Source organism: Manihot esculenta, chromosome 10, assembly GCF_001659605.2.
Source record: "Manihot esculenta cultivar AM560-2 chromosome 10, M.esculenta_v8, whole genome shotgun sequence".
NCBI classification, from domain to species: domain Eukaryota; kingdom Viridiplantae; phylum Streptophyta; class Magnoliopsida; order Malpighiales; family Euphorbiaceae; genus Manihot; species Manihot esculenta.
The window spans coordinates 2,268,153-2,279,326 of record NC_035170.2 but is presented as its reverse complement, the minus strand read 5'-3'; the positions used below and the strand labels follow the sequence as shown (position 1 = coordinate 2,279,326).

The 11,174-nt window shown below is 35.7% G+C and overlaps 1 protein-coding gene across 1 annotated transcript; it reads right to left on the bottom strand.

Annotated features, from left to right (window-relative positions):
• Positions 1-3,171, bottom strand: LOC122724858 (receptor-like protein 9DC3). Its single transcript, XM_043960765.1, has 2 exons — positions 211-3,171; positions 1-114 (listed from the first exon to the last, which is right to left on the bottom strand). Exon 1 carries the CDS (start codon positions 3,101-3,103, stop codon positions 230-232), a length of 2,874 nt encoding a protein of 957 aa, XP_043816700.1. The 5' UTR covers positions 3,104-3,171; the 3' UTR covers positions 1-114; positions 211-229.
• Positions 3,172-11,174: the final 8,003 nt, after the last annotated feature.

Here is an 11,174-nt window from a genome sequence, read left to right as displayed (position 1 = left end):
AAAGACAATATTTAAAAAAAGAAAAAGAAAAAGAAATATAATGCTATGTTTTCCACTGCATTCATGTCCGATCTGTATCTTCATTTTGCATCTGCTCACTTATTCTTCATCTACCTAACATGTTAGAAATTTCATGAAAAAAGAAAAAGAAGAATTGTAAGAAACTCATGTTAAAAAGAATGCAAAGAAACAGATATTACAAAACATTACCTGTAAATACCAAGAAATCCTAGTTTTTGAATCTTTTTGGCTTTGGACGTCTTTGTGCTTCAAATATCCTCACAAACCATATTGGTTTTCTTGTTTTAAACACACGATATCCCATTGCAATACCAAATATTACTCCACATCCATACCCTGCCACTACAGGTTGCCACCCAAATCCAAATTTAGAATTGGAATCATCTTCCTTGGATATTTCTGGTTTTTGCCTCTCCCCATTATTGCATTTTTCTAGTGGAAATCCACACAATCCCAAATTTCCTTCATATGAACTTTTATCAAATGTGTTGAACTGCTTTCCTTCAGGTATGGGTCCTTCAAGTCGATTATCTGAAACCCGAAATACTTGCAGAAATGTTAAATCTGTCAACTGCATAGGAATCCTTCCAACAAGAAAATTTGAAGAGAGGTCTAGTGATTCCAAATTGGACAATTTCCTCAATGATGGTTGAATATTGCCCGTGAGTTGATTGTGAGACAAGTTGAGCAACTTAAGTGCTTTAAGCTTTCCAATAGACTGTGGGATCTCCCCTGTGAATTTGTTGCCTGACAAATCAATGGTTGTAAGAAATGTTTGGATTCTCACCAACTCAATCTCAACTCCTTTGAGTGTCAGACTCACAGAATAATGGTAAGAATAATTTGGTTGCCCCATGTACTCCATCTTGACATCAAAGTTCATCATTGCTTTGAAATTATTGAAATACCCTGAAGGTAATGGCCCGCTCAACATGTTATCGGAGAGGTCAAACATTCGCAGCTTTGAGAAGGAATAATTGGTAGAGGACCCTTTCACAAATCCATGGAGTTTATTGGATTTCAGAATTAGAATTTGCAGCTCCGGAAGAGTTTCCAAGAAATGGGGGAATGAGTCATCTATATTATTGTTTCCAAGATCTAAAATCTCCAAATTTCTACAATTAGAAATGGACAGAGGGATTCTCCTTTGCAATTGATTGCCATTGAAGTTCAAATATCTCAAGCTGCCTCTTGCTGAGAACGTCTCAGGGATGGTTCCTTGGAAATTGTTCATGCCCAAATGCAGCACCAAGAGATCATTGCTGAAATTTCCCAAACATTGTGGGATGAAGCCGTTCAAACTGTTGTTTGACAAGTCAAGAATTTGGAGAGAGTTTAGTTTGCAAACTGCTGAAGAAACTTCTCCTATCAATTTATTGGATGAAAGAATGAGAACATTCAAGTCCACAAGTTTGAAAATTGAGCTCGGAATGAAGCCATACAACTTGTTATTTCTCAAATCAATATGAACCAATGGATTTTCTTGGAATGGACCTAAACGACCGGTGAGCTGGTTATTGTCGAGGAATAAAGAGCGCAACTGAGGTAGGATAAACACAGAGGGTGGTATTGTTGCATTTAATAAGTTATTAGATAAACGTAGGTAATTTATACTTGAAAACCCGCCTACTTGGAAAGGGATGGGGCCTGTGAATTTATTATTTGATAAATCTAAAAAATAAAGCAGTGTGAAGTTTGTAAAATAATGAGGAATTGGACCACTACAATGGTTATTTTGGAGCTTCAAAATCTGAAGTTGTTTAAGGTTTTTAAAAGAGGAGGGAATCTCACCACTGAAATTGTTATAGGAAAGGTCTAAATAGAAAAGCCGCTTAAGGCTTCCAATTGAAGATGAAATTTGACCACTGAAATTATTGGAGGAGATATCCAACGCAATGAGTCGAGTCAATTTACCCAACAATTCCAAATTTGAAACTCTAAAATTGCAGCTGCTGAGCCCCAAAGTTTCTAAAGACTTCAAATTACTGATAAAATCATAGTCCAAATAAATTGGAAATTGTGTAAAAGAAAGAGACAAAGACCTGAGAGAATTATTCCAATTATGCCGAGGTAAGGAACCATTGAGATCTCCATTGCCGGATAAATAGAGCAGTTGGAGGTTTGATCGTTGAATTATGTTGTCTGGAAATTTCCCTTTCAATTCACAATATGGAAGTTCAAGTGATGATAAATAAGAAGAGATATTCATCAAAGAACTAGGTTCAACCATGGACATATTTACATAACTCAAGTGCAATTCTCTTATCTTGGTTAGATTTCTAACAAGCTTGTCAAAAATCATTGGTTCTATTGACAAACCACCATAATTCCAAGAAATATCAAGTGAAACCAATTTAGATAGACGACTGATATCGGGGATTTTTCCTTGCATTTCACAGATTTCAAGTTTGAGAGATGTCAAAGAAGAAGACGAATTCATCAAGGAACTAGGTGCAACCACAGACATGTTTACATCACTCAAGTCCAATTCCCGTAATTGGGTTAGGTTTTGAACAAGGTTGGTAAAAATAGTGGTTTCTGATATCAAACCATTATTCCAAGAAAGATCAAGAGATAGCAAACCTGACAGGTAAGTAATTTCTGAAGGAATTTGACCCACAAAACGAGAATAGCTTAGATTAAGATGTGTTAACTTGGAAAACTGGCCAAACTGAGGAACAATTCGAGAGTGGTTGAAATCATTAAAAGACAAGTCGAGTTTTCGGAGATGGCGAAGAGAGAAAAGAGGATTGTTAGAATAGATAGGACCATACAAGAAGCTATTAGAAAGGTGAAGGCCAATTACATTACCCGTTTCCATATCACATGTAATCCCATCCCACCAACAGCAATCAGTGCCCTCTTTCCAATACTTTGTCTTGAGATAAGGCTTGGGATAATAAGGAGAGACAAAGACAGCCTTTGCAATGGAAAAGGTTTTCTTGAATTGGAGCAAGGCAAGACTCTGGTCTCGTTGGCACAACATTGCTGAAGAGTTGGAATTCAAAGAAAAGGAAACTGAAGCTTGAAAATGAAAGTGAAACAAAAGGAGAAAGCTAGCAAGCCATACTAGACTAGCCATTCTGTTGAAGAAAGCTAAAAAGTTGGGAACTTTGAGGTATTAAAAAATCAGGGCAAGCATTTAGTATTTATAATATTATGAACGTGGGAAAAAATTAATATTTTTATTAAATAAATTTATCGTAATATTATTCTAACTACTCATATTTACGTATAACCAGTGAAATATAATTTATATGACAATTATTTCCATTAACATTTGCTTAGAAATATCCTCATGTCATTATTTATTAATATTACTAATAAAATAAAAAATTTGTACTACATGGATTAGTATAAAAAATATTTAATTTAAATTTTTAAAAAATTAATAAAATTATAAATTTTATTTTAATAATATCTATTTTTAAAACTTAAATATCTCGTTTACTTGATAATTTCATATGAATTATTTTATTATATTTATGTGATAAGTAAATAAAAGCTAAATTTTTTATTAATTTATAATTTAATTAAAATTTTTAAAAATTAATATAATATAACTAAAAATCCCTAAATTTATATTCATTAACCATTAAATTCTTAAGAATTTATTATTATACTTTATCTGCCGTAAAAAACTACAACAAGATTTGTTTTTATTTTCTAGTTTTACATATTTAATTTATTTAAATTTTAATCATATTTACTCTCAAACACAGTGTCTATATTTTTTTCTCTAAACACTATTGAAATATGAAATCTCTTGATTTATATAATAATAAAAGGCATTCAAATCTGAAACCTCTTGATTATGGTTAGAATACACTAACTTTTGATTAGAGTATCTCTATCAGAATGGAGCCTTCTTTGTATTCCAAATTTCTTGGTGTTTATGAATTAAAGTCAAAACTCAATTTTCTAAATTTGCTTTTTCTTTGATATTAGACAATTCATTCAATTTCTAATTTGAATGATTCTCTACCTTTCTTTATGCATAAAAATTGGATGATTATTTCTCTGACATTTATTTCCAAGACCATTTACTTAGAATGATTCTCAAGTCATTATAGAAACAAAGTTTTTCAAAATGTGCAGATAAGATCTCAAACTTTTGGCCAAACAAAGCCTTAGCCTTGCAAGAATTTGCGTCTCTCATCATCCAATTGTAAAATTAGTTCCTTTTTCTTTGAAATATATTTTTATTTGCTTTTTTAATCGGATTTATATAATTCGATTAAAGTGTATAAAAAGTCTTCCATCACCAAACCTGTCTCACTAATCAGAGGCCACGAAAGGTCTTGTTGGCTTTCGCTGCTGCTGCAACCACCGGCAACGAAAGCCCGCATCAGCATTTGAGCAGCTGCAGCAGAGCCACTGATTGTCTGATATCAGCAACCACAACCATCACAGTATTTGTCACAGCACTACCCCTAATAATACCACCCATTAACCAGCACCACCACTTAATCATTATAATCATTAACCTGTTAAAGTAATACCTTTCACTTTTGTCTTCCCTTCTTTGCCGGCACCATCTTATGAGCATTGCCTGTATAGAAATTTTTAGGTGAATCTGATTCATTATGGACTTAAAAGAGACATTGAAGTGAATCCATTTATTTTTAATGCAAATTAAATATTTATGTTATTGATATAAATTTTTAAAAAAAGTTTCTACTATCTTTTGAGGGAAGTCAAATTAGATAAAGTTTTAAACTTCACAAAATAAATGAATTTAAATATTTTTTAAATAAATTAATAATAAATTTTGATCGAATTTAAAATAAATTTAAGTATTATACATATTAAATAGATTCAACTTTAGATTGAGTATTCAACCCACTACTATCTTTAAATATTAATAATAAATTATTTATTAGTACAAATATAAAAAAAATATACAATATTAAATATATATATATATATTTTAATATTCTGAGATCCAGAGAATAGCATTTACAGTAGTTGTTGTAAGTTTAGATAGAGAGGAAGGGGTTTCTTTCCCTTTATTCCTTTTCATTTGTCTGCTAGTAACATCTAACAGCCTCTCTGCTACAGTCTCACATGCCTCTGTCACGCAGGTCCGTACGTACGAAAGTGTCAAACGCTCTCTCCACGCTAATCGGCCATTTAATTCCTTTCAGCGCGCATGCGGGTAAGGCTGCAAAGTGACTAGACTCGTTGTCCTTCCTCTTGTTACCTCACCGGATTGAGCTTCCTCTTACTGGACTTGGACTTATGAGTGACCTGGTCCACTCCACACGTCTGGATCAGGGCTGAAGGCGCTGGACTAGTCAGCCCTAAAGGCTTCATGGGTTTTCGACCGGTACTGTCTTCTCGGGCCTGACCTCATCCTGGGGTGGTGAAGCCTGGCGGTTATCAATTGCCCCTTTACCTCCTCAACAGTTATTGCATGAGTGATAAGGAGGTAAATCCCTATAATTCATTATGGTCGCGCGGCTCTAGGACTGTTCCCATCAAAATGTCTCTTCCTTGCTTTACTGTCTTCAAAATTCAAAAAAAAAAACTCCGAAACTTTGCAGAACTATTTTTCTCCGTTCGCACTCCGTGTGCTTCATTTCTCCTGTTTTCTTGCGAAATTATCTCTAAGATACGTCTTCTGCTCTATAATGGAAGGTCCCAAACTTCCTGATGTACTAAACATAGAGTCCAATGTCACCCCTTCTTCTTCTCTCGCGATCCTCTTTTCTCGGGAGTACTTGGACACTCCTCTGTTTCGAATTAGGGCTCCTCTTCGCAACAAAATGATCGTTCTTCCCGATCCTCCTCCCTTCGCAACAAAAGTGTAACAACCCGAAAATCGGACTGCCACCGGCGCTAGGATTCAGGTCGACTTAAGGTCGCTGAAACCCGTAGCAAGCCTGCTATACTATCTGTGTACCTGTAAATCTCATACATGATCATACATTTGCTGTGAAAATAAAAACTTTTCTCTGACCCAAGGCTCAACCTGTGCATGCACTATCTCTGTACACAGACTCCCTTGCCAGAGTACTCATCAAAACTCTAGCTGAGTCCACACAGTATATGTTAAACCTGGTCATTCATACTCATTAACTGGACATATACATAAAACAGACCATGTATACAAAAGATTTACAATACAAAATAACTAAGTCAAGCACAACTCTAACTGTATATACAACTAGTAAATCTCTTTAATATTACATGTCCACACTATGCTATTACAACACTCTTTTGTCTTCCTGTATCCTGCTGGACTTTCCCTGTACACTAATCCTGCAAAACTGGGGTTAAGGGAGTGGGATGAGCTCTATAGCCCAGTGAGTAGAACAATAAAACAGGTCATTAAAACATGATCTTATGGAATGCATCATATCACAGACAATCCACATCAAAAGTAAACCTGTCACTAAAATAGTCCCAGTATCACTTCCGTGCCAGGGCGTAGACTGGGCACTTGGTCTTCCTGTTATGTATATCTATATGTGTATATAACACCTGTACTTACCATTGTGCCAGGGCATAGACTGGGCACCTGGTCTTTTCTATACCTGCCAGGGCGTAGAATGGGCACCTGGTCTTTCTCAGGAACTATTTGGATCATTCAGCATCCACCCACATCAATAAGTAAATATGCAATGCAACATATTCGTGGATTCTAATGCAATCAACTTATTGCATAATCATAGTGCATGAAATATGCTAAAAGCATTCAATTTCTCAATTAAAAGAATTAAGTTTAGTTCCACTCACCTCTGGCTATCTCTGGACTGACTCTGCAAACTCTGAAGCAGTACTCACTGCTACTCTCTTTGGTTCCTCTGGTCTGTGCCTACACAGATGGACTCAAATGAGGGACCAAACTAGCTCAAGAACATCTATATAAAAACTCCCCAAGAATCCCTTTAGACACCTTAAAACAATCATGCAAAACATGCAAAGGAAGGCTGGACAGGGCACTTTCGGCGGCAGGTTCGGCGGCCGAAAGTCCTCTCCAGAGCCGAAACTCATGCACCTTCGGCGGCCGAATCTCTACTTTCGGCAGCCGAACCCTTTCGGGGGCTAGTTTCGGGGGCTGAAAGGCACTCCAGAGACGAAAGTCCATAACCTTCGGCGGCACCTTCGGCAGCCGAAACTCCCCTCCAGAGCCGAAAGTCCAAACTCTCGGGGGCAAGCTTAGGCAATCGAAGCCACCTCCTCAGCACATTCGGCGGCCGAACCATTCTTCGGCGGCCGAAGCTGGGTTCATCAGCAAGGCAGAACCTTGCTCTGCCTCACGCCAAACTACACCAAACTCTTCCAAACTCAAACTCCTCAATTCCTCAACATGCATACACCTAAGTATATGCTCAAAGGGGTCAAAACTACCTTAAAACCCCAACAAACAACCAAGCATAACACATAAACATGCTTTTATTAACAAAACATCAAAAACTCACTCTTTACCCTATTCATGCAACTCTACCAAAAAACTCCATAAAACTTCCATAAATCATAATAAAAAGTTCAGGATCTTCACTTACCTCTTGAAATCAAGAAGATGAATGATCCTAACGTGGAGATATGGAGCAACTCTCCTTCAAACTCTCCAAACTTCAAAACTTGAGTTTATAGTTCAAAACCTTCAACATAATCTTAAAATCAATCAAACCTTTGCAGATTTGATGAAAACATGAAGCATACCTAAGGAAAGCATGATCTCACATCTGAAAGAGAAAAGAAAAGCTCATTCTTATCCTTTCAACCGACTGAGGGCCTTTATAGGTGGCTGGCCAGACCACCTTCGGCGGCCTAACGTGAAACCACAAGCCATGCATGTTCGGCGGCCGAACTTTCACCTTCGGCGGCCGAACCTGGCTTTTCTTCCTTGGTGCTTTTCTCTCAAAAACTCATTCCATTTCAACTTTAAAACATTAAAACATTCTAAAATACTTTAGAAAAACATAATTCTTCCCTTCTAGAGAATTTCAACATCCTGAATTCCACCGGAAAGTAGAATTCCAATGCCGGACTCTAGCCGGGTATTACATTCTCCCCCCTTAAGAACATTCGTCCTCGAATGTTCCTCAAACAAATAAACACATAAAAAGGAGGAAAACTAACCTCAAAATAGATATGGATACTGCTGGAGTATAGACTCCCGTGTCTCCCAAGTGCATTCTTCTAGATTATGGTGGTTCTACAGGACTTTCACCATCGGAATTTCCTTATTCCTTAGCTGCCTGATCTGCGTGTCTAAGATCCGCACTGGTTGTTCTGTATAGGTGAGATCTCTAAGAATCTCCACATCAGGCTCACTAAGAACCTGACCCGGATCTGATACAAACTTCCGTAGTATAGAAACATGAAACACCGGGTGAATTCTCTCCATAGAAACAGGTAAATCCAGCTTATACGACACATTCCCGATCTTCTGCAAGATCTCAAAGGGTCCAATGTACCGTGGAGCTAGCTTACCTTTTCTCCCAAAATGAACCACCCTTTTCATTGGAGACACCTTCAGTAATACCATATCACCTTCCTGAAACTCTATATGTTTCCTGCGAACGTCTGCGTAGCTTTTCTGCCTACTCTGAGCTGTTCTGATCCTCTCTCTGATCATGGGCACCACTCTACTTGTAACGACCCGAAAATCGGACCGCTACCGGCGCTAGGATCCAGATCGGCTTAAGGCCGCCGGGACCCGTAGCAAGCCTGACATGTAACCTGTAAACCTGTTTAATCCCATACATGATCAACAATATACTTAAAAATTAAAACTTTTCTTTCATACATTCTATCATACGCCAAACTCAACCTGTGCATGCACTGAACATAATCATCATCATAAACTTGACCCCTCTATGGGATCTCATCAATACCCCCAATGGGTGACATAACATGTGTTGAGTTGGCTAACATAGTCATCAATAAACATTAAGATCATGTAACAAAAAGGGATTACAACATCTATAGGGTCAAGCACAACTTCTAATCCTCAATATCGTTATACATAACATAATTATTCAGTTATACATCATCTTACAATTTATCATGTCCACTTTCTAACTATTACAATTATAAGACTTTACTCTTCTTGACTTCTCTGTCTAGCCCGTACCTGCAATCCTGGGGGATTAAGGAAAAGGGGTGAGCTACAAGAGCCCAGTGAGCAGAATAGTAGAAAACAACATTTAAATCTCATGCCATCATATAATGCAACACATCACAACAAATCACATCTCGGATGGTATTGTCACCAATAGTCCTCTACATTCCAAAGTGCCGGGACGTAGAATGGGTACAACCGGTCTTTCTCTTAACATAACATATCATACATACCAATGTGCCAGGGACGTAGAATGGGTACAACCTGGACTTTCTCTTATATAGTGTCAGGGATGTAGAATGGGTACAACCTGGACTTCCATACCATCTCATGCCGTAGCATCATCATATCATATGAGGACTAAAGGGTCATCAAATATCCAATCCACATCAACATCATAAATGCAATGCAACATATTCGTGGATTCTAATGCAAACAACCTATTTCATCACATGGCATTCATGATGCATGAACATGCTCAACTGTATAATTCATTTGCTTAGAAATATCCTCATGTCATTATTTATTAATATTACTAATAAAATAAAAAATTTGTACTATATGGATTAGTATAAAAAAATATTTAATTTAAATTTTTAAAAAATTAATAAAATTATAAATTTTATTTTAATAATATCTATTTTTAAAACTTAAATATCTCGTTTACTTGATAATTTCATATGAATTATTTTATTATATTTATGTGATAAGTAAATAAAAGCTAAATTTTTTATTAATTTATAATTTAATTAAAATTTTTAAAAATTAATATAATATAACTAAAAATCCCTAAATTTATATTCATTAACCATTAAATTCTTAAGAATTTATTATTATACTTTATCTGCCGTAAAAAACTACAACAAGATTTGTTTTTATTTTCTAATTTTACGTATTTAATTTATTTAAATTTTAATCATATTTACTCTCAAATACAGTGTCTATATTTTTTTCTCTAAACAGTATTGAAATATGAAACCTCTTGATTTATATAATAATAAAAGGCATTTAAATCTGAAACCTCTTGATTATGGTTAGAATACACCAACTTTTGATTAGAGTATCTCTATCAGAATGTAGCCTTCTTTGTACTTCAAATTTCTTGGTGTTTATGAATTAAAGTCAAAACTCAATTTTCTAAATTTGCTTTTTCTTTGATATTAGACAATTCATTCAATTTCTAATTTGAATGATTCTCTACCTTTCTTTATGCATAAAAATTGGATGATTATTTCTCTGACATTTATTTCCAAGACCATTTACTTAGAATGATTCTCAAGTCATTATAGAAACAAAGTTTTTCAAAATGTGCAGATAAGATCTCAAACTTTTGGCCAAACAAAGCCTTAGCCTTGCAAGAATTTGCGTCTCTCATCATCCAATTGTAAAATTAGTTCCTTTTTCTTTGAAATATATTTTTATTTGCTTTTTTAATCGAATTTATATAATTCGATTAAAGTGTATAAAAAGTCTTCCATCACCAAACCTAACTAATCAGAGGCCACGAAAGATCATGTTGGCTTTCGCCGCTGCTGCAACCACCGGCAACGAAAGCCCGCATCAGCATTTGAGCAGCTGCAGCAAAGCCACTGATTGTCTGATATCAGCAACCACAACCATCACAGTATTTGTCACAGCACTACCCCTAATAATACCACCCATTAACCAGCACCACCACTTAATCAGTATAATCATTAACCTGTTAAGTAATACCTTCCACTTTTGTCTTCCCTTCTTTACCGGCACCATCTTATGAGCATTGCCAGTATAGAAATTTTTAGGTAAATCCGATTCATTATGGACTTAAAAGAGACATTGAAGTGAATCCATTTATTTTTTTCATGAAGGAACCAACTTATTTGTATCTTAGAGGTGTTTCAATCCATGGTGAATCGAATTCAGACAAGTATTTCCCTGGCAAAAGAGGAGGGCTAATGAATTATGGCATACCCTGATACAGTGGAAGAGGAGAACAGTACAAAGTATTTGTCTTAAATTTGATATTAGTCCAAGATTCAAACAAACTCTTCATTAAAATAAATAGATGCAACAAAAAAGAAATAATAACAATAAGAAA

What these genes read in the sequence shown, in the direction of transcription:
- LOC122724858 (XM_043960765.1), bottom strand. Translation starts at nt 3,103, where the DNA reads ATGGCTAGTCTAGTATGGCTTGCTAGCTTTCTCCTTTTGTTTCACTTT.